The 23,727-nt window shown below is 43.5% G+C and overlaps 3 protein-coding genes and 1 long non-coding RNA gene across 15 annotated transcripts in view; 2 read left to right on the top strand and 2 right to left on the bottom strand.

Annotated features, from left to right (window-relative positions):
• Positions 1-10,727, top strand: part of RIPOR2 (RHO family interacting cell polarization regulator 2) — a 97,599-nt gene extending 86,872 nt beyond the window's left edge. For all 5 annotated transcript variants that reach the window (XR_014566199.1, XM_083746872.1, XM_083746869.1 and 2 more), the window contains 5 exons: positions 2,251-2,409; positions 4,141-4,346; positions 5,723-5,806; positions 7,686-7,776; positions 9,175-10,727. Coding sequence is in view for 4 of the 5 variants with exons in the window: in XM_083746872.1 (XP_083602998.1) it covers positions 2,251-2,409; positions 4,141-4,346; positions 5,723-5,806; positions 7,686-7,776; positions 9,175-9,275 (641 nt within the window). In the remaining variant the exon portion in view is untranslated. The remainder of the gene's footprint in view (positions 1-2,250; positions 2,410-4,140; positions 4,347-5,722; positions 5,807-7,685; positions 7,777-9,174) is intronic.
• Positions 9,386-11,425, bottom strand: LOC310848271. 3 transcript variants are annotated; one of them, XR_014566254.1, is made up of 3 exons: positions 11,364-11,425; positions 10,743-10,807; positions 9,386-9,416 (listed from the first exon to the last, which is right to left on the bottom strand). It is a non-coding gene; the product is annotated as an uncharacterized lncRNA (long non-coding RNA). The 3 variants fall into 3 exon arrangements; XR_014566255.1 differs by lacking the exon at positions 11,364-11,425 and adding an exon at positions 11,225-11,347; XR_014566256.1 differs by lacking the exon at positions 11,364-11,425 and adding an exon at positions 11,267-11,315.
• Positions 11,364-12,759, top strand: ARMH2 (armadillo like helical domain containing 2). Its single transcript, XM_083747076.1, has 2 exons — positions 11,364-11,683; positions 12,010-12,759. The coding sequence occupies exons 1-2, from the start codon at positions 11,485-11,487 to the stop codon at positions 12,483-12,485; spliced, it is 675 nt and encodes a 224-aa protein (XP_083603202.1). The 5' UTR covers positions 11,364-11,484; the 3' UTR covers positions 12,486-12,759.
• Positions 11,839-22,275, bottom strand: GMNN (geminin DNA replication inhibitor). Of its 6 annotated transcripts, none has more exons than XM_083747072.1 (7): positions 22,121-22,274; positions 19,900-19,972; positions 16,804-16,914; positions 16,335-16,467; positions 14,658-14,740; positions 14,468-14,578; positions 11,839-13,123 (listed from the first exon to the last, which is right to left on the bottom strand). In XM_083747072.1, the coding sequence occupies exons 2-7, from the start codon at positions 19,951-19,953 to the stop codon at positions 12,944-12,946; spliced, it is 672 nt and encodes a 223-aa protein (XP_083603198.1). In that variant the 5' UTR covers positions 19,954-19,972; positions 22,121-22,274; the 3' UTR covers positions 11,839-12,943. The 6 variants fall into 6 exon arrangements, with proteins under 6 accessions (XP_083603198.1, XP_083603196.1, XP_083603200.1 ...); XM_083747070.1 differs by having other exon boundaries at positions 16,804-16,917; XM_083747074.1 differs by having other exon boundaries at positions 12,692-13,123; positions 16,335-16,464; positions 16,804-16,917; positions 22,121-22,275.
• Positions 22,276-23,727: the final 1,452 nt, after the last annotated feature.

Consider the following 23,727-nt stretch of genomic DNA (forward strand, 5'->3'; position numbering starts at 1 on the left):
TCTCAAATTGCCTATTGGCAAGCTGCAACAAAACATGTCTCTCCCGTATCATAATAATAATAATAATAATAATAATTATTATTATTATTATTATTATTATTATTATTATTATTATTATTTATTATTTGTACCCCGCCCATCTGGCTGGGTTTCCCCAGCCACTCTGGGCGGCTTCCAACAGAGATGAAAAACACACTAAAATGTCACATATTAAAAACTTCCCTGAACAGGGCTGCCTTCAGATGTCTTCTGAATGTCAGGTAGTTGTTTATCGCTTTGACATCTGATGGGAGGGCATTCCACAGGGCGGGCGCCACTACCGAGAAGGCCCTCTGCCTGGTTCCCTGTAACTTGGCCTCTCGCAGTGAGGGAACCGCCAGAAGGCCCTCGGAGCTGGACCTCAGTGTCCGGGCAGAACGATGGGGGAGGAGACGCTCCTTCAGATATACTGGACCGAGGCCATTTAGGGCTTTAAAGGTCAGCACCAACACTTTGAATTGTGCTCGGAAACGTACTGGGAGCCAATGTAGGTCTTTCAAGACCGGTGTTATATGGTCTCGGCGGCCGCTCCCAGTCACCAGTCTAGCTGCCGCATTCTGGATTAGTTGTAGTTTCCGGGTCACCTTCAAAGGTAGCCCCACGTAGAGCGCATTGCAGTAGTCCAAGCGGGAGATAACCAGAGCATGTACCACTCTGGCGAGACAGTCTGCAGGCAGATAGGGTCTCAGCCTACGTACCAGATGGAGCTGGTAAACAGCTGCCCTGGATACAGATTTGACCTGTGCCTCCATGGACAGCTGTGAGTCCAAAATGACTCCCAGGCTGCGCACCTGGTCCTTCAGGGGCACAGTTACCCCGTTCAGGACCAGGGAATCCTCCACACCTGCCCGCCTCCTGTCCCCCAAAAACAGTACTTCTGTCTTGTCAGGATTCAACCTCAATCTGTTAGCCGCCATCCATCCTCCAACCGCCTCCAGACACTCACACAGGACCTTCACCGCCTTCACTGGTTCTGATTTAAAAGAGAGGTAGAGCTGGGTATCATCTGCATACTGATGAACACCCAGCCCAAACCTCCTGATGATCTCTCCCAGTGGCTGCATGTAAATGTTGAAAAGCATGGGGGAGAGGACAGAACCCTGGGGCACCCCACAAGTGAGATCCCAGGGGTCTGAACACTCATGCCCCACCACCACTTTCTGAACACGGCCCAGGAGGAAGGAGCGGAACCACTGTATGACAGTGCCCCCAGCTCCCAGCCCCTCAAGACGGTCCAGTCTCTACAGCCACAGAAGGCACTGTAACTCTCCAATGGTTTAATTTCACAGTCCTCCATTGTCTCCCAAGAGACAGATACCACCAGGCTGGCATCATTGCATAGCCACACATTTAGCAATAACTGAGCTGTTGAATGTGGTACTTAATACTGAACTACTACTACTACTACTACTACAGGTGGATCAAATTGGGGGTCAAAGTGGTGCTGTTGGTTTCCTTTCCAAATCCTGCTCCTTCTACCCTCTACCTACCCCTAGTCCACTGTTTTTCTACATTGAAGTTTATTCCATGAGGCTTTACTCTCATTTACAACACTCAGGCCTTTTTCTGTATGCTTGTAACTTTTGCCCACACCGCCTGTGTGCTACCACCTTTTTATTTGCTTCAACACGTTTGCCTCAGTTCCTTAGTCCTTGTGCTCTACTGTGACTTAGAAAGCAATCCTAAGCCCTGATCCACTGGCTGCAGGTAAATAAGATGGGACAGAGGTGCCTCTCTGCTGGTAGAGAGCAGCTCTGAGCTGGGGGCATGTCCACAGCACACATAAAGCACTCTTTGTTTCTGCTGGTCATAGGTTAGGGTTGCCATGTTTCAAAAAGTGAAAATCCGGACACAAAAGTAGTTAAGCTCCCCCCCAAAAAATAATAATAATGAATTTTTGAGTTAAGTAAATTCGCCAAAATCTACATGAGTTACCATACATCCAGATTTCCCCAGACATTTCAGTGATTCATGCCCAGACACTGCTTCTGATGACTGAATCCTGGCCGTGTCTGGGAAATTCTGGATGTGTGGCAGCCCTGTCATGAGTGCCAGTAGCAGGAGGAAGGTAGGCTCTGTTGCACTAGGGAAGGAATGTGAGTCAAAAGCAACATCCGCATTCAACTGTACCATGACTTGCAAACTTATTAAATCAGCACAGTGCCTCCTAGAATTTTAATCTGCTTTTTTTTTTTATCTTGTCATGCACAGTGTTCAAAACCTTGGTATCCCATATCTTGGATCGAGCAGAGCCTGTCCTCTCCTCTAGTCTGCCCTTGGAAATCATAACAGTTTTCCAGTATTACAACTATTTTGCCAACAAAAATGTCCACGATCTGGCAAATTATTTGCTTCAGCTTGCAAGAGAAGGTAAGGATCATCATACGGTTTCCTAGGGAAGGTTATCTTTAAAAAAAGAAGAAGCACAGCATGAAATAATTCCATTTGCTGCTCCAAAGAATCCAGGAGTATGTTTTAAGTTAAGATTCACAATGCACACATGAATGGTGTGCTTTGAACTAAGGCAAAAACAACACCTACGGCTGGGGGAAATCTGAAGATCAAATCATGTGCTCTCCCTGAATAGCAAGATCTGCTACGTGTTTATTTGCATAAAAACCATACACACAAACACATAACTTCTATTAGCCGAGAGTCTTGAAGCTATTGCGAATGATGTAATGTAAAGTCCGTTTTAGTTGAAGGGTGATAGCTCAGTAGTAGAACACATAATGTCCCAGGGTCGTTCAGCATTTCAAGACAGGTCAACGATGCAAAACTCAGCTAAGCAGTATACATTACACTGAGTTAGATGGACCAGTAGTTAGGCAAGCTTCCTGTGTAAACCCTGCAGTTTGCCACAAGGTGTCCCATATCAAAGATGCCAGCAAAACAACCTGGATGGTTGAAGAACCTAAGATGACTGTTAAACTAATTTTGACTTATGGGGGCTGCTGGAAAAACTCATGCTTGATCCGGTTCCTCGCATATTCCTTAAAATTTTCTGTGTTCAGGTTTTGGTTTTTTTGAAAAAAGAGGAGCACTTTTGGAGATGAATGCAAGCGGAATTCTAACCAGTAGCACAGTAAAAAGCAGCAAGCTTTCCAGTGCCCTGTCCAATGAGGTGCAAAAGAATTGGGCTAAAGGACAAGCACTGGACACTTGATTTTTTTTAAAGGGCTTGGGGATTTTTTTATAATCTACATGCAATAGAATTAACAATTGCAAACAAATTTGGCAAGATCTATTTATGCTCTGTTTATGCTCTGTATTGATTCTCCGGGACGCAGGTGGCGCTGTGGGTTAAAGCCTCAGCGCCTAGGACTTGCCGATCGAAAGGTCGGCGGTTCGAATCCCTGTGGCGGGGTGCGCTCCCACTGCTCGGTCCCAGCGCCTGCCAACCTAGCAGTTCCAAAGCACCTCCGGGTGCAAGTAGATAAATAGGGACCGCTTACCAGCGGGAAGGTAAATGGCGTTTCCGTGTGCGGCTCTGGCTCACCAGAGCAGCGACGTCACGCTGGCCACGTGACCTGGAAGTGTCTCCGGACAGCGCTGGCCCCTGGCCTCTTGAGTGAGATGGGCGCACAACCCCAGAGTCTGTCAAGACTGGCCCGTACGGGCAGGGGTACCTTTACCTTTACCTTATTGATTCTCCTCTGCCATCAGTCCCTTTTACCACTAAATTTCTGGCTATGGACTTTAAAGACCCAACATGTTGGCCACCCCAGGTGGTCGCAGTGACACCTAGAGTGCCTCCTTATGTGGATGAAGTTGCCAGACTTCCTGGTAGCACTTAGTAGTGATGTGGACACTGCCTTCCAATGAAGGCAATGCACAAACTGATTCTATGAAGAAACAGAGCATAAATAGATCTTGCCAAATTTGTTTGCAATTCTATGAAGTAGCTTAAACACATGTGAAAGCTTGGACAAGTACTCAGGTCCTGCTTGCAGGCGTTCAATAACTACCTGGTTGGCTATGACTATGAGACCAGGATGCTGAACTAGGTGGGCCTGTGACATGATCTTACGCTCATATGTTGTCGCTGTCTTTGTGTGGTGAACATAAGCAACTTAGAGGGACATTCTTGTTCCATTTCAGCCTTAATGGTGCAGACTCTACAGTCCTTAAGAGATGAAAAGGTCTTGCAGAATAAAGCCACTTTAACCTCCTTCAGCCTCCCACCTCAGCAAGAAGTACTGAAATCTTTGGCTCTCCTCCTCCTGACTGAAAACAAAAGGGAGACCCACGAGGCTGTGGCATCCTTGTTGTCGGCTGCAGCAGAAGACAAGGACTTCAGGGAAAAGGTAGGTGCAATTGGAAACGGTAACAAAATTATGAGCACAATGGTACCTCGGGTTACAGACTCCGCTAACCCAGAAATAGTGCTTCAGGTTAAGAACTTTGCTTCAGGATGAGAACAGAAATCGTGATCCGGCGGCGCAGCAGTGGCAGCAGGAGGCCACATTAGCTAAAGTGGTGCTTCAGGTTAAGAACAGTTTCAGGTTAAGTACGGACCTCCGGAACGAATTAAGTACTTAGCCCGAGGTACCACTGTACTGGGGTAGAGCTGTTAGATTTCAGATAGGGCATTTCTCTGAGGCTATTAAGGCTTCATGGTGGGAGGGAACACGCTAGCTAGACAGGGTGGTCTAACATTTCATATCAAGTGGGCCACAAGAGTACTTCAACCCGGAACCCATGGTCCCTATGCTGCCTTGTATGGTGGGGGGAGCAAGGCCAAAATTTGATGCGTCGCCCCCAGCCCTCATGCTGCCTTCCCAAAGCTAAGTGAGGCACCAGGCTCTGGGAAAGAGGTGTTAGTCTCTGGCAGAGTCCTAGAAGCCTCCCACCTCCTTCCCAAAGGTGGGAAAGTGCCAGTTAGGCTTTGGGACTTGAGGGCCCTGTCAGAGCTCTCACACCTCCTTCCTAAAGCTCCATGCCTTGCTTACCTGGCTTTGAGAAGGCAGTACCAGGAGGGGCCTCCAATGTTGCTGAGGACCGGACCACCCTGAGTTAGGAAGTGGGGTTGGGACTATAGGACTGTTTAGCCAAGCAGCAGCACGTAGAGAAGCAGCATCTCTCCCTATATAACCCCAGCTGGGATAGCTCAGTTGGTAGAGCATGAGACTCTTAATCTCAGGGTCGTGGGGTCAAGCCCCACATTGGGCAAGAGAGACCTTTATTGCAAGGAGTTGGACTTAGATGTCCCTCAGGGTCTCTTCCAACTCTGTGATCCTTTACACCCAGGGAAGCACTGCTTCAGGTATTGCATTGATTCATTGTGAGTTTGGATTAGGGCCCTGGTGTAAAGGTATTCAGGCTTTTTACCTCTGTTTTTGATTTTGGATTGCATTAGTTAGGTGGTGGTTTTGCTATAATTGTTGTTAATCCTAATTTATATTGGTTTTATAGTTTTAAATTGGAATAAGTAAGCTGCATGCACTACACATATGCCAATAATTTGGAATGGCCCCTGGAGCACATAATCTGCTTTAGTTACTCCTTTGGAGGGGAACCACATGTTGCTGAACTGCAATGCCCTTCATCCTTCACCATTACCAATACTGGGTGGGGCAGAGTTGGAGTCCAACAACATATGGAGGACTGCTGTTCTCAATCTTTGCCTTAAGTGCTGCCTTAAGTCTTCTCCTCATTGCCTCCCTCTTTCCCCCTCTCCCAGGCTTTAATTTATTACTGTGAAACCCTTGCACAGCCCAGCCTCCACCTGCAGAAGGCAGCTTGTCTGGCCCTGAAATGCCTCCAGGTAAAGTTTGCCTTCTTTTCTTTCCCAGGCACAACAAAAGGTCAAGCAATAGCAAGGGTTTCAATAGCCCCTCTTGAGCAAACAGCAAAAATCAGAGTCTTGTTCTTCTGCATTAGCCATCCTGATATTACTTTGCAAAAGTGAGGAGGATTTTTTTTGGCACGAGTAATTTAGAACCTTGATGTATCTCCAGGATGAGAAGTGTGAACTGTGCATGAGAACTCTTGCCCCTTTAAGAGGTGCACAGACTTAACTTATAATCAGAAAACTAATGCTTACGCAGTAGAACAGCAACTACCGGTATATATGGAGGACACTGGAAAATGGGGAAGGGGGGCTTTGCCAGTGCAGTAGCACCAAGTTCTGCCGTTGCACCTACATTTGGACTAGGATCTGTTTAAATTGCTATCATGTTGTGGTTTTTGTACTTCCAAACAAAACCACCACATAGATTGTAGCACCATTTGAGTTCACAAGAAGTACTGGGGCAGAACAATTGCACCAGTGATGGTGGGCGGGGTGGGGGGGGGTGTGGCAGATCCACTGCTATTTCCCAAGCCCTGCTGAGTCAAGGCAGTCAGGGCAGAAAGTGATGGTGGTGGTGGGAAACCAGTTCTTTTTCCTCCTCTCCCACTGCCTACATAACTGCTGGCCTAGCTTCCAGCTCTGTTTGGGAAGGGGTTGTTGGAAGAATGAAAATGCTGTATTCTGAGGCAGTGGCGGAGCTGGGTGCTCCGGCACCCAGAGCAGCACACGTCACGGGGGCGAGGACGATCCTCCCAAGGGGAGGCCGGTCTTGGCACTGAATGTTAACTCCTTCAGGCTGAAGGGGGGTGACATTCAGCGTGCGCCCCCAAGCCTACAGCAAGCCGGGGGAAGGGGGAGTGCCGCAGCAGCTGCTTTGCCGCTTACCACTCACTGGACTTGGGGGCATTGTGCCGAATGTCACCACCCTTCAAGATGACACCCAGGGTGGCCCACACCCCCACACCCCTTCCTACACTCCTGTTCTGAGGTTCCTCAGCCCCCCCAATATTCTCCAATCACTCCCCATTTTAGGACTCACTAGTGGTGGATATAGGATATCCAAGACTATAGCATTGCACCCTAACCTTCACTTAACCTATGGTGCATTGCCTAATCTCAGGGAAGACAGAATTAAGAGCAAGTCATGAAATGACCAAAAAAACAACAACCCCTCCCTACATAGAAATTTGCCTGCATACACCCAAATCAGCTGTAGAATGCTATTGTAATACAGAATTAACTGAAGATTTTTAGTAATAACCTTTTAGTTATGACAAGTGTGGCTCTTGTAGCATAGTGGTAGTTTAGTAGTAATAAATCTATCGTTGTGAATAATATTCATTTTAAGAGTGTTTGTTCATAATGCAATAAGGTACATAAGACAGTAAGACAAAAGTTAACAAAGCTCGTGAAAGAGAACCTAGGACCTGCAACAGCATTTCCTGCAGGGATGCAGCTGACATGAGCTGTTTATCTTTTCCTTGACTGTTTCGTGCATCTTCAGTTTCGTGCCACAAGCGCTACCAAAATGTATCAGGTGTCTCCCAATGGAGGGAGCAGATCCACACGATATTTCATTTTGCATGTGGCTCTGCTGTCCCCACTGAAATTACGTAGTGAGGAAAGTCATATGTGGATAAAAGTCCTCCTCTGTTGCACTCTGTGGGTGCATCAGACAACACATGTGGGATTCTGGATTTGAGCTCTGGGCTTCTGCAAAGAAATTGCAAAGTCCAGATGAGTTCATAAAATGTTTCACAGATTTGAACAACTGGACAGAGAATCGGTGATTATCATAAACCATTTGGAATGAGAATAGAAAATAATTAATTTGTTTTTGTTTTTGGTATAGGCAACTGAAAGTATTAAAATGCTAGTCACGCTTTGCCAGTCTGACAATGAAGAGATCAGGAAGATAGCCTCTGAAACCCTTCTTTCTCTTGGTAGGTTGACTAACTTTATGCCATTCCTCTATTAAAAAATAAATAAATGTGAGAGTAAAAGCAAACTAATGAAAAAAATGGGACAAAAGCAGAGAGTGGGGTGTGGGCAATAGAAGAGCAATGACAAAGAGAAACTAGGAAGCACTAGCACAGTACTGGTGATTCCCAAACTCATCTGAATCAGGAGAGGCAGTTAAAGCCCTCAATCAGTGGCTGGATGCCATGGTGGGCTGGACTGAGCAGTCAATGAACTCAGCTTGGACCCTAGGAAGACAGGGGTGGGTGGGTGGCTCCTACGTGTGGGAGATAGATCTGTCACCTGTTCTGACTGGCGTTGCACTCCCTCTGAAGGAGCAAGTCCGCAGTCATCTGTGGCTAGGGGTGCTTTCTACAAGCTCTGGCTACTATGCCCGTTGTTACTGTTCCTGGACCACAGTAGCCTGACCAGTGACCCACGCATTGGTAACATCAAGACTTGATTACTGTAGCACACTTTATGTGGGGCCACTCTTGCATCTGGTTCAGGAGCTGTAGCTGGTGCAGAACACAGCAGCCAAACAGCTCACAGGAGCAAGTTACTGGCAATGTGTTTACTCCTCTGCTGAGATGTGCCCTGGTTGCCAATTTGCTTCTGAGCTAGCTTCTTTTGCTAATTCTCAAAGCCCCCCCCCCCAAAAAAAACCCTTGGGCTCAAAGTACCTTAAAGACCATAAGATCCCTTATGCTCCATCTAATCACCGTGATCCTCTGATGGGGCACTTCTTCCACATCCGAGGTTTGGTCAGCCTTTATTAGGGACTGAGCCTTTACTGTGGCAGGCTCTGCTCTGCAGAACTCCCTGCCCATCTTTTAGGCATCTCCTAAAGGCAATGCTGGTCAGACAGGCCTTTGCAATGCAAATTTCTTTTTCCCAACCAACATTTATTGCTTTTTAAATAGACGCTTTTATTGCTCCAGCTGTTTTGTATGGTATATACCTCTTTGTTGGGGTCTGCAAAAGTGGAACTTTACAAATATTTAAATCCATAAATTTGCAGCCACTGAACAGCACCTAGCCTTCCCTTAATGCAGTGGTTCTCAAAGGGTGTGGCAGGAAAGAATGGCAAGCATGGCAGGAAGATTCAAGGACAATCGGTATACTGTTTCAGGAATAATTCATGTTCTTACGTAGCTGCATTGTTTTATATATTCTGGATGTCCCATGATCATGTTATAAAGTAGTTGTGTTCTATGTTATAAATCAAGCACTGCTAGTTGTTTCTTTTTGTTTTCCAATGTATTTATCAATTTTCAAAAAATTGGTGTGGCACAAGCATATTTTTATTCTGAAAGTGTGGCCTGGAGAACCTCTGCGTTCATGTAACATTTGCCTTGCTTCTCTCATTTTTCTCTGCTCAGGAGAAGATGGACGGTTGGCATATGAGCAGCTAGATAAATTCCCTCGTGAATTTGTTAAGGTTGGTGTACGACGTGGGACTGAGGTAGCCACAGCCTTTTAAGAGTTTAATCTGCATATTAACACAACAGCTTCAGAGGCTGGTCTTCTTTAACCACAACGGTGCTGTAGCTGAACTGAAAGAAGATTCACAGGTGTTCGAAGAAGAATGAATTTGAGGGCTGTTACTGGCTTCGCTCTGTAACTTATAATGAAAACAGTGATTTGTCAAAGATTGCAGTTGCTTTGCTTTTGAGTGAAACTAGGTCACTGCCATACAGTCAGCCTCGGCAAATACAACAAAAGTTTTGTAATCATAAATGAGGCATTTTAAATGCCTCATTATATGGTGGGTTTTCTGTGGATATAATTGCATCAGTTTAAAATTTGTGATGCTTCCTCTAAATCGGTGGAAAGGAAAAAGCAAACTGAGTAGGACTTTTAACAGCAGTTATGACTCCCATCTGTGCTGTGCCTCAGTTGCCTTCAAGTATCTCCTGCCTTGTTTTTGTTCTTAGTAGCACCATTTAGTATGAACAATCTTCAGATGACGGGCCTGACTCTGGAAACAGCTGGATGCAAACTTCAGGTTTCAGTAATTCTCTGACTCATTTCCTATTTCCATTCTTGCTCTGATAAATCCCAAATGATTTTTTAAAATAAAAACACTCTCAAGCAGTCGTGCAGGTTGTATAAAACAAACAGGTGTTTTCCAGAAAGGGAATATGGCCACATTATACTTTTACATGAAAACAGCGAGATTTAATCTTCCTTTCCCCTTCCTTGACATTTCAAAAAAGAATGAAGTTTTGTGCATTTATAGCTGGGAGCTACAATGATTTCAATGTAAAAGAGAACAAGTGGTGGAGATCTCTGGGACTACTTCAAATTGAGTTGTTCACACACTCTCCCTATCTGCAACAATCAAGGTGACAGACAGCATGCTATGATGCTAGTTTTCTTAGAAGTAAATCCCAGTGTGCAATGGTGGTTACTCCCAAGTTAGTATGCATGGGTTGTAACTTGAAGGTGTTTTATTGAAGCCCTCATCAGACAATAAAGTTTGAAGTGGCTCATAGCTCTTCAACCATTGGGCACTCCTCCTAGGAGACATACAGATTGTGAAGTGCTGATTGTTGGTTTTTTAAAAATAAATCTAACAGAAGTCTTTCCCCCCCTTTTTGCCAAAATACATTGGCAAGCCAGTATTCTTAATTGTTAATGTTGTAACACTGTATATACCTGTATATTATAAATTATAAATATTCTCTGATTAAAAGCTGTACAGTCACTCAAAGGTTTTACTGAAGGGGGAAAGTCTCTTTTATGAAATGTGAAATAAGTAATTGTGCTCTGGTTTTTACAGCACATTGCTGCCACAAGCCTACAGTCTTTCATTGTCGTCTTTTGTATTGATTTTTGGCTTACATTTGCCTTCTAGGTTTGTGGTATTTGTACTTCTCATATATACGGCTCCTGTTTAAGTTATAATAAAGATTATTTTTGAATTACTAAATAGCCTTGTTTTCACTTTGGTCGACTTATTTCTTCCACCAGTGCTAGACCTGGACTTCCAACTTGATCAAGATGGTAGTTCTGAGAAAAAAACAGCAAGTAACCTCAAATGACAATATGTCCAGGTATCCCGTACACTGTCACCCAAGCTTTGTTTGCCTATAAGTATGTCAGAAGAGCTGGCAAAAAACATGTTTCAGCACTAGGGAGAAAGCACTGCAAAACTGCCTCTCTTCTGAGTTTTTAAAGCTACAGCAAAGATCTGCAAGTACACCTGGAAGTCTGAGTGGGCTGCCTGCGGAAACGTTGCAGAGGAACTAGCCCTTCTGCAGTTTGTTGGGAAGATGGTGGTAGAGGTGGTGTTTGGATCTGCCAGCCTCCACCACTGGACAGGTAAGGGAAAATAGGTATGAGCAACAATAAAGTATCAGTTGTGGAGGGAAAGAAGTTTCTTTACAAAGATAATTTAGACCCATGGGGCAGAAGGATGAATCTCACTTTTCAAAAAATGTGAAAATATAACTTATTGGCTTAACCCACCACCAACCGCAGGATAGGATAGCTAAGAATCTACGTAAGTATGACATCATACTATCTCCATTTTCCATTCTATTTGCTGCACTCATTGCCTAGTTACCAGCTGCGTGGGCTTGCGAGTCAAACGTGAATCAATACTTCAGTCTCCCAACACTTTCCTGTGGGTAGAGTGAAATACAGCTTTAGAAAGACATTTTTCCTGAAACAAGTCTTCAGGCAATATGGGAAGCAAGTTTAGCAAACTAGCAGCCTGGTATAACAAGCATATCAAGCATGAGAGGGAACCCGCAATCAAGCTCATAGACCCTGTCTTTCACCACCATAAAATCAAAACCTACGGCATTGAGCTGAGAGATCCAGAGCTTCCCCTGGAGGACAGAGCCACAGCTGCATGCTATATTGGACTTCTAACTTACACAGGTATGCATGTAAATAGACAACAGCTGCCAGTTTGAGAAAAGTGTATTGTGTCCAACTAAGTTATAGTTGGGCTAGGCCCATTAAAATGAAGAGACCAAAGTTAATTGTGTCCTAGTCCAAGTAGAAACAACACTAGATACGACTGAGTAAATGTACGGTAAAATTGTAAGTATGTTTAATAGCTCAAGTGTCAGTATTCAAGGGACTCCATCTCATGGCTAGGAAATCTCTCAATTTACATTAGCCATTAAAAACGGACAAATATTCAGGCATAGCAGTGTTCCAGAATATTAGCGAAATAATCAGTACCATGTCTTCCTTTACAGGTGGTGTCAATGCTGCTTTGCTTGCATCAGAATACATTCAGGATATGATTAATATTTTGCTTATGCCAGATACTTCTGGGGAAGTGAGGACCTATGTATTAAAAGGGTTGTGTGGTGTTTGCTACCTAAGCTACTTAAACCAAAATGAAGCCAAAGACAGACATCTTATGGAAATTCTCCTTGCTTATCTGGATGAAGATGAAGACCCGGAAGATGACGACCCTCTAGATATAATCACTATGAAGCTCTGGGTTTGCTACCTTATGACGGTTGTCTGCTGTAACAACATCCCTTATCTCAGGTTATTTAATGAAGTGGGTGGCCAAAAGCTACGTAAAAGTCTGGAGGCCCTGTCTAAGTTGGAATGGTTTAGCTGGCCGCAAAACTATGCCAAGTTAATGCTAGCGCTTCTAGCCTACCAAGAACAGATAAAAGAATCACTAACAGGTAGAGCTAAGAAATCCAGCTTACCGTAAAAGTGCCAGGTGGTAAATGGTGTTTAGGGAAGTATCCAGAAATACTAAGTAAATTACTGGTTGGGGCTGGCATATAGCATATGTACTACACTTCTGTACTCAAAGGTTTAAAGGGGGTGGGAACTATTATTCTATGTCTATTACCTCTTAAATAGCTGGCTTAGACTTGCAACATATGTTCTAAAGTACAGCATTTTACAACTGTGTAATCTGTGCAGAGAAATTTATTTGGCAGTTCCACATACATGAATAAAAAACTATTTACAAATTGAAATACATAGTATTCCCATTTAATCAAGTAACCAGATGAAGTCTAACACTTCCATTATACTTCCACCGCTGCAAAACCCACCCTTTGAAATTTCAAGTGAATCTTTAGATTTCAAAGGATTCTACTCTTCCCCACCCCAGACATGACACACGGGCAGTTCATTTTCCCTTTCAGAGGCCCAATACTTTCAGAGATTACTTGTTTCATTTGTCTGCAGATCTGTAGAATTCCTCGAGAGCTGTGAAGGTTCCCCTTCAATTTCTCCATCTAAATCCTCCTCAGTAGAATCACTTTCCTCATTTGCAATTTCTTCCAGGTCTAGATTTTTCAGTGTCTCTAGACTTTCTGGTGCCTGTCCAGTTAGTCGCTAGAGAGGTATGATGAGACATTAGTGATACTGTCAGAACAGTGGTAGAATTTAGCTTTTGAAGCCAAGTAATATATTATACAGCAGTTAACTTTTTTTAGAGATATTACACCATCACTACATGCTTTATACAACAATTTGCAAAGCACCTTGCACATTCTCCTAATAACATTATCTTACATGGCGGAAAGAAGTATCTTACTGCAAATCTTCGGGGGTGGGAGGGAAGGGAGATGTTGCAGAGACAAGATGTGAATGACTGACATAAAATACAGGATTCTGTGCTGTTAGACCTGGTTGAGATGAAGTAAAAAAAGTTCACATTGTCTCAACCAGGTCTAACAGTCACAGAATCCTACATTTTATTTTTGGATATACAACTTTAACCTGCAGAGAAGTGTACAGTATATTCAATTTTGACTTTATAGTCACTTTCTCTAGAAACTACCTCAGAAAATAATTTTGAGGCAAGGCTGGGAGAGTCCTAGCACATGACCTCCAAACTTCAGATTAGACAAGATCTCTGCAAAGCACAGACCCCAACACTGATGTTACTTGTGTACAAGCTACAAGTATCAGCTGTTAGGTTATCAGCTGAAATATATGACCTAAAAACTGGTGCCTACATTTAAAAAGGGGAAAGCTAAGTAGAACACAATACAATTCACATTTGACATTTTGCTTTTATATCAACACCAGATTAGACTTCTTACACAAGATGGCAAAGCACTTTGAACCACTGTTTATCAGAAGCATCTTCTCCAAGAGATATTTTATAAGCATAATGTTATTATAATGGTGAAAAAAGCACAAACCAAGAAAAGGATTCATGTTCCAAGATATCCTGCTTTTAGACTTTAGATCAGGATGCACAAGATTAGGGGTAGGCAACCTAAGGCCTGGGGGCCGGATGCGGCCCAATCGTCTGCTCAATCCGACCCACAGATGGTCCGGGAAGCAGCGTGTTTTTACATGAGTAGAATGTGTGTTTTTATTTAAAATGCATCTCTGGGTTATTTGTGGGACATAGGAATTGGTTCATTTCCCCCCAAAAAATATAGTCCGGCCCACCACATGGTCTGAGGGATGGCGGACCAGCCTACAGCTGAAAAAGGTTGCGGATCCCTGCACAAGATCTTTGTGAGATCGATCAAAATAACACATTTTGTCTGGGTTTATCAACAGGGCACTTGAGCATATGTTCCACCACCCACATTATTTCACCATTTACTCTGTTTTTGCAAAGTAGCCCCAATAATAGATGGTAACAATCCCTTGTGCAAGATTAGACAAGATGCAGAATACAGTTTGAGAATATTGCTGTTTACCATCACTGTAGCTTACCTCAATCATATTTGCCATATATTGTACATGGCTGGCTAGCTCTGCAAGCTCTTCATTTTCTTCTTTTAGATGAGCAATTTCACCATCTTTTAATTCAATTTCCTTATGGAGCTAGGGGGGAAAGCAGACAGAGTTTAAGCATCAATGGTAGTGAAAATCTGATACTTTTGCTGATACTACATAAAATTACCTTTTCATTTTCTTGCAACACCTCATACAGAGCTTTCCTCCTTTCCTCAGCCAATTCCTTCCAATACCGAGATGAAGGATTGCCTGCAAAGAAATTAAGGATTTTAAAGTCCCCGTGTGCACATCATAGAAAACCACTGTTAATGGTTTACAGTGAACATGCAGACAGGTTCTGCTTGCTCCTCCTAGTGTGAGCAATAAGCCATGATCCTTGGTTTTTGCATTCTGTCTGAACCAGTTTATGCTTTATTTGCTCAAATTAACCACAAATGGCCAGAGCAAATGTTGGCTTTACAATGTAGTTTGTTCAGAATGAAAAAATGCAATCCCCAGTTCAGACATAATGCCTTATAAGCAAGGAGCATCACTGATTGCTCCCACTGTACATTCATGACAAGCCATTAGCTATAGCTTACTGTGGCATACAAATGCAACAACAAAGACTGTGGCTCATGCTTTACATGCACACAGTTGAAGGTTCAATCCTTGAAATCTCCAGGTAGGGCTTGGAATCTCCCATCAGAAGCCCAGGGAAACTGCTGTCAGTCAGTGGAACTTTACATGCACACAGTTGAAGGTTCAATCCTTGAAATCTCCAGGTAGGGCTTGGAATCTCCCATCAGAAGCCCAGGGAAACTGCTGTCAGTCAGTGGAACTTGATGGAACAATATGGAACCTGATGGACCAATGGCCTGACTCAGACAGCTTCCTATGTTTCTAGGACTGCAAACTATGTATTCAAAATTTGATTTCTGGGACTCCCTTCCCAAACTTTTCACTCAAGTCATATTACTACAGTATTAAGAAAATATATAGCCAACGTTTCCACTGCAGAAACACTCAGGCACCTTACAGTTACTAAAACCATCCACACACACAAAAATACAACATTAAAGCAGAGACAGGAGCAGCAAATGTAAGAAATGTAAGACTTAAATGTAAGAATTGCTGCTATCAAGCTGCTTATCTCCATGCTTCCTTTTGATTAGACCAAGCCTGCTCAACTAGCTAAGAGTATTGGGGGCCCCAATACAGGATGTGTCAAGTCAAATGTCATCTGCAAAGGTAGTGTGGCACTATTACTAAGTGAATCTTCATTTCAATACAGTGCAGCAGTTAAGTGCTTTCCATATTCTGCCAAACTCGCCCAAGTTTGTCAAAGCAGAAACAAAAACCTATGCATGCAAGAATGTGCATTTGAGCAACCACACTGAGAAGTGTCTACCATATTATTTTCTGTAGGTTCACACTTGCTTATCACTGGCAAAGTATCGAGAGGGAAAGAAAGCAGCAGAGGAGAGGAATAGAAGCAGAAAATGTTTTGCCCTATTATCATCCCCTTTTTAGTCTATTTGACCCAACCAGTCCATTTTCTTCATATTTACCATATGTTACACAGTTCCAGCACAGCAACATAAAAGGAAAACAGACAAATTCATAAAGGATAAAACCTGTCAATGGCTACTAGTCAAGTTGCATATATGTTACCCTCCAGATTCAGAGACAGAATACTTCTAAATACCAGCTGGAAAGGCCATTGCCTTCATGCAAGACTAGATAGATTTGGGTCATATCCAGCAGAGCTCTTTCACCAAGGCAATTTAAGTTTACATATACCTTCCAGGCTCAGCATTTATTAGAAGATTGTCACTGCTTTTTTTCTTAAGAAGCAACATACCTTTTACTGTAAGATCGGAAGCCTGAACTCCTCTTACAGTTCTGTATTCTGTTTCAACAGCAACTTCTGGTTTGGAAGCCTTTGAGGTAAGCTGATCACTCCAAAGTTTCCTCTTGATTGAAGATTTGGCCTGCTGAGAGTTTTATTAGTTGAGAATTACAAGCAGGCATATCTTAACAAGCCATTCTTCCCACCTACTCAGTTAACCGTAAAACTATATTCCCACTTGTCATCTGATGCAAGGTTTTAGGGATTCAATGACTGAAGATGGATCTTCAGGTGCATTCAACATAACATTCAACCCCATTGGTGCATGCAAGCCTCTATACTGTGTAGACTAGCAATCTAATTGTATATTATCAATGAAAATTAACAGAACAGGCAAATTTCAGCTTAACTGTCAGCTCACTTAAGCTTTCTAGCTTCCAAAAATATATTGCTAAGACTGCATTCCAGCAGCAGTACATACCTCCTTTGCCCTTCCAACAAGACAACCTGTAATAGATGGTTGTATCATCTTAAGGGTCTGTCTCTGTGATGTGCAATTTTTATTGCTTGTAGAACTATTGCTTGTAGAAGCCTGCTTTGAAAAGAACACATTCAGTGAATCTACTTCACCTAGAATTGAAGGTTTTCAATTCAAAATTTTCAAGAAAGCTTGTATTGACATTTAAGGGTTACATACATTTCAGTTACATGCAGTAAATCAGGTCATCTTTATACAAAAACTGGATCTCACATGATGTTAAACACAAGTTTTGCATCTTAAATACTGGCTTTTGAACTTTGTCTTACCTGCAGGCCTGAATTTCTGCTTAATGTCATTTCACCAATAAGGAGTATTGAGAGCACCTGAGACACACACATTTTTACATGACAAAAAAACTACTTGAGTGCACATTTCCTTTGATTTGTGCTGGGTGCCTAGTTGCTTTGCCTGAGACATAACATACTGATCCAGCCAGGGTATTGTTTTGGAGGAACAGAATGTCTATCACCTTCCTTGTCATATGTAAATACCCATTTCCTGCATTAGTTCTTTTTTTTAAAAAAATGTTACACTGCCACCATGAGATAGCAAACAATGGTAGATAATCAAACAAGGATAGCAGGAACATAATGTCATACTAGCGTGAGAAAGTTAGCGATTCATACTGTACTTCACATGGCAAGAGCTCACCTTTCCCACGGTAAAGTTTCTACTGCCAATTAGCTTTACTATTGAACTAAAAGGACAAGTGCCAGGTACTCTGGGAACCAGCACTGTGCTACACTTCAAATAATACTTACTGCTGTTGAAGTAGCCAATGAATATTTCTGACAACTGCAGCCTATCACTTGCTTGGATTAACCTATTACTTTTAATATTTTATGTTTAACGAGGTAGTGCCTTCTGAACAGCAAAACCAGACAGCAAGTACAAATTTAACTATGGAGGTTGGCAAAGTGGAGGGAGGGGGAGAGAAGTGAGCAGCAGGTTCAAGAACAGATAGGTGTGAAGCCAACATCCCAACAACCCCCTTTATCGCTACACAATTTAGATTCCCTCTTCAGTTTCCTTTATTCTACCAAAATGAGCAGCATCACTCTTCGGTAAGAATCCACAAATTAGCTTGTTATGGAAACCATGGTGAGTATTCCTCCCACTTTAGCAATTATGACCTGAAGTGCAGCAGAACATGCCTCCCTGGGCCAAAATATGATCCAAACACATTTATAGTGAAGGGTGACAAAGACAAGCTAAAAGACGGGTGCAAGGTAGTTGCATTGTGCTTTAAAGATGCTACAAGCACCTTCTTAGCCTCCTATGAGAGAATGGGTCTCATCTCTGAAATGCCAATCTGTCTTGTAACAAGCTACATCCCGTATCTAGACTGACTACCACCTCCACACTGTTTCAAACAGCAAGCTTTTCCAGCCCTACCTGGAATCAAGTCTGGGACCTTCTGCATACAAATCTTACAATTTACCACACAGCTATAGCCCCTCCAAGCATGTGAAGGGGATGAGCAAATCAACCACCTGTGTATTGCAACTTTGTACTAGTTACAAGGAACATAGGGAACGGATCCTCTTTGTTGGCTTGGCTGTCAAGCAATGTGTCTTGTAGAACTGAAAGCACAGAACATCCATCACTCAGAGGGATTAGGATCTTTGCACACAACTATGAGCAGATCACATTTTAAGACACTAGGACAGAGGTTTTCAACCTTTTTGAGTCCACGGCTCCCTTGACCAAATACATTCTTTCTGCAGCACCCTTGTGGGGCTCAGGAGCCTAGTTATGTCATCCCTTGCCTGCAGAGCTGGCAGCCTCTCATGCTTTCTCAAACACCCTCCCTTGTGGAATGCTCCCTCAGCCTCCTCTCCTGTCTCATTGGGGGACCGCTGGGCAGCTTCTGCCGCTGCTCCTAGCCAGCCCCAGAGGCACCATTAGCCTGGGGAGCTTGTAACCAGGGTTGCTGCAACAAACAGCTGTGCAAGCCTTTAGGAGGCAGAGATGTGAGGGCATCAGAGAAGGAGGGGAAGGGAAGAGGAACAGAGGCCAGTGTTGCTCGTGGCACCCTTGACCATCATTTAAGGCAACCAACGGTGCCACAGCACATGGATTGAAAATCACTGCTCTAGGGCAAGACACACACAATGTCTGTACACGTTTAAGTACTGGCCAAGACATATTATCCAAAACATCTGAATAGCACCTAATTATTATTAACAGGTGCTTCCTCTCTTACCGTATTTGCATACCTTTCACTCTCCAATTAAACAAAAACAGTATTATGAATGCAACATTTTATAGCCACTGCCATAGAATCCTTCAAATCCCTTGGCAAGGCTACCACCATTACTGTACAGTGGTACATCGGTTTAAGAACAGTCCGGTTTAAGAATGATTCGGTCTACAAACTCTGCAAAACCGGAAATAGTGTCCCTAAGAACGGAATCCGAACGGTGGAAGGGCGCCGTCGGCGGGAGGCCTCATTAGGGAAAGCACGCCTCTATTTAAGAATGGACTTCCGGAACAGACTAGGTTCATAAACCGAGGTACACTGTACATCAAACTTCCTTGTTATAACTCAATTAGGTTCAGTCTCATATGTAAACACAAATCCTGGTGACAATAAGCAAGGCAGTAGCATAGACTGTAGTGCTGCAGAGGTATCTGTGGTTGGTTCTAGACCAGGCTTCCTCAACCTCAGCCCTCCAGATGTTTTTGGCCTACAATTCCCATGATCCCTAGCTAGCAGGACCAGTGGTCAGGGATGATGGGAATTGTAGTCTCAAAACATCTGGAGGGCTGAGGTTGGGGAAGCCTGTTCTCAGCAATATTTGATCTATACAGTTCTGAAAACAATTTTGAATACATATTGCAAGTAACATATGATAAGGGCTTCTATGCTGTAGGAATCATGTGATTAGTTTGAAGCCTAAACCTACTGAACAGATCTTTAGTCTTGGTCTATTTATAAAAAGAAGTACAAGCTTATTATCTATGAACTCTATGAAAATAGTGCTGTATACACATCACCACTTGTCATTACACCTTGGCAAGTATCAATATTACCTTGGTAGCAAGGGGCTTCTCAACATCCAGTTTCTGTTTCATCCTAGAATTCATTGTCTGCTTTCAAGTAGTCCTATTTGGGCATAAAATGTACAAGCAGCACATTAAAGTAAGCAGGGATGTCCAGTGCAGCCACAAATCAAAAGAGTTCATACATTAGGTCTGGATGGTTCTCTCCCAATTCCTGAAAGCAGTTTCAAACCTCCGTTTAACTCTGGGTTTAAAAGCCATAAAGCCATCTGAGCTTACAATCATCTGCATAGCGCTCAGAGTTATGGTTCGCTAACAGCAGTTTTCATCTACCAAGCGAATATCAGAAGAGATATTTTTTCCTAACTTTGAAGTTCACATTAACACCTTATAACTTCCAGTCATAATAGCAGGACCAGCAATTTCAATATCACAAGCGGCTACTCCATATGACTAAACTGAGGCATGGGAGAAAAGGAAAGCAGAGACACCATATTTCCATTCCAGCTGATTGTTATAATGCTAGAATGATTAATCTGAGCTAAGAAATGTGTCCTTATGATAGCCCTGTGATGCCTCAGCTTTACATGGCAAAGGTTTTATTGCTTATATATTTTGAAAAATGCACATACATAAATCTCACAGTTTAGCCGACCACATTTCTGAGTCGGAAGGCAATGAGTATTAGGACTCTTTGTGTTACAGCATAACCCTGAGCCTGTATTATCACCAACTGGGACCATCTTTTTACAATGTCAAAATAGCAAACTTGTATATGGAAGTAATGTGTTAAACATGGGCAAAGTGCTAGAACTATCCTATGGAAAGGACCTCTAAACATTCCAGAAGTAGCAAAGCTGGTCCATTATTCAAAGATCTTATGTTCTAACTACAGTGATTTTACATGTCTCCATTTCGTTTAGCATTTCAATGTTCCAAAGCACTAAAGACAAATTGCAATCATGATTACAGAGTTTTATTCCTATGCTATCCTCTTCCACTTTATTTACCACTACTGGTTTCATATGCACAATCTCCACTGCACCTGCAAGAATAAGAAGGCAAACTAACAGTAAAGGATGGTTAAAACATAGCAAGTAGTAGTTTATCTTCAATAAATGCTCTCAAATGTGCACCTTTAATGTTATTTTATCCTCTAAAAGAGAGACAAGGCAATAGACAATTCTGACCTGGCCACAACCTAATTCAACTTTTAATATTGCAGTTAAATCCCTGAAGAGGATTTATGAAGGCAAGAATGAAGGCAATTTCTAATCACACCCAAACAGCACATATTCCTTCCTTCTGAAGCTAATATAGTGGTACCTCGGTTTACGAACTTAATCCATTCCTGAAGTCCATTCTTAAACCGAATCTGTTCTTAAACATTTATCAGTAGTAGTTTATGTGGCTGTCAGTTCGTGAAAATATCCAGAGCACTTGAACAGCTGGAATATGGGTTTTTTAAGTGCAGGCTAGGTAAGTGCTGCATTTGGTACCAAGACCACTATTCTTATAATAGGAAATAACTCAGGAAAATGTTAAAGCAGCCCACATACAGTTTAGCATCTGTAGCTTTCCCTTCAGACATGGCAAGCCGGCAATATCATATGCAGCTGTAGGTATTTTTAAAAAATAATCAAGTAGTCCTTGCCAAACCCATGAAAAGATAACTTGTGTGCCTCTCGCAGCCACACCAGATTCCTTTCAGCAGGAGCTCGGCCTGTTCTGAAAGGTAGCTCCAAAAAGGAAATGTGCATGTTCACCCTGTGTATGTCAATGAATACTGAGGGCCTCTGGCTGTGCTCCCTCACCAAAAGCAAGAAAAAGGTCTTCCACGTGGAAAGGCGCAGACTTCCAAACTGCCCCCAAAGTTGCATTGCTGAGCTTGGGGTCCCTTCTCGTTTCAAACAAGTATGTGGGGAAGCTCCTTCACGTGTCGAGTCGGGTCAAAGATGCAGGCGAGGTTCTCAAACGATAATAACCAAGCACAAGCCACAGCACCACGAGCACTAGCCCCTCTGTGAAGAACGGGTGGGGGGAGCCTTCTCTGCTTTAGAAATGGCTGATATCACCATATACTTAAAGCACCTTCACCCCACATCGCCACCACAACCTGGGAACTGTAGTCGCCCCCCCCCCACCGAGCTACAACTCCCACCACCCTTCACGAGCTACAGTTCCCAGCGTCGGTGGAGGGGTGCGTGCGTGTGGCCCCTCAGGATAACGACTCTCTCACCCCTGGACTCACCCGCTTCGATGCTCGCTCAGCTGCCCGCGCGACCAAGACTCCCGGCAGCCACCGCTGCCCGCCTTTTTTTTCCCCTCGCACGTTAATCCCGCGCGCTCGCTTGAACAAGGAAAAGCCTTTCGCTCTCTCGCGCGCGCAGCCGTAAAAATATATCGCAGCGTCGGGTGGGTGGGCGAACGTCGTTGCGTCAGGCGGGCTCTCCGCCAGTACCCTGTCCTCCGGCGAACAGTTTCTAGCCAATCACGTTCGGGGGGTTGGGGCGAAGCCGCAGCCAATGGTTGCTTCCGGCGTTTCCTTTGAGCCGCCCCACCACCCGCGCGCGTTAGCGGCACAACAAGCTGTTGGGAGGAGCTTTGGGGTTGGGTTGTTGTTTTTTTAAAGTGGGGGCAGTGGGAGGCCGTCTAAGGCGGAGCAAAGGAGAGCGTGGCTTATAGCCACAAACCTAAGCTCTGCTGAGTTCAGTGGGGCTTACTCCTGAGTACAGGGAGCTATCATGCTTTCCTGAAAGCCCCATTGAGCTGACTGCAATCCTGTGCATAATTGCTCAGAAGTAAGTGGCAGTGGATTGCAGTTAGTCCTCAGTCATTTCAGCAGGGCTTACTCCCAAGTAAATGGGTTCCATACCTGCATCAGAATAATAGAACTTTTGTTTTAAATGTTTACAATCTCAGGAGAAAATCACGTTTTTGTATGAACCGAGTGAGGAAGAGCATGAGCTCCTATATCTATGCTGGGTTTCTTGTTGACACGCTGCTTCCCCATCACAGCTACACAAATCCCAGATCCCTGAATTGTTTTCTATGGGAACAGGCATTTCATCAGGGAAGATGGAGTAAAAAAATAAAAACGAAAGGTTGAAAACCAAACTAAAAGCCCAACCTTTTTGGACCAGTGGGCCCATTTTGAATGTGAGAAAGTCATGTGGGCGTCATTCACAAACTGGCTGTTATAGGGGATCTTGGCATAACATCACATGGCTGCTGTGGGTTGCCTGGCATAACACAAAAACAGTGCACAATCATCACTCTACCACCAGCCTGACAACCTTACACTTACCATGGGAAGTCAGTTATGTACTACATGTTGCAGAATAGTTTAGGGGGAGAGAGGGCATAGCCTGGGGAAAGACCTGATGGCCTGATAGACAAGTAATTTGCCAAAGGGAAGAAAAGGTGGCAAGCACTCTTATTTCACCTCTATGGGTCTCCAGCAAGGGCAGGGTCCTGTAGCGTATTTCGGCAGCAAAAAATCAAATAGAGGAACTTAGCTATTGTCTTCGTGAGCTCCTGATCTCTCCCCTGTAATAGGAAGCTTATGACCTCTCTCTCTGGTTTCCATATTGGGATACATAGATGGTCTAAAAATTGTTGGCGGAGATCATCATACATTTTACATATAAGGGCCATGTGAGCTAGAGTTTACACCAGGTGGGCATCACATGGGCAGATCCTATCTCCTTTTGCCATACCCGCCAACCTACCCCAAAGAAGGTTAGAAGGATTAGAATTGAACCTATCCAGTGAAAAAGCCCTTCTTTCTTGCGGGTTAAACAAAAATTGTAGATAATTTGGGTTAAAAAGAGCAGACTTCTTGCAGTAAGGAAAGTG

Source organism: Podarcis gaigeae, assembly GCF_964106915.1.
Source record: "Podarcis gaigeae genome assembly, chromosome: 7".
In the NCBI taxonomy this organism is placed as follows: Eukaryota; Metazoa; Chordata; class Lepidosauria; order Squamata; family Lacertidae; genus Podarcis; species Podarcis gaigeae.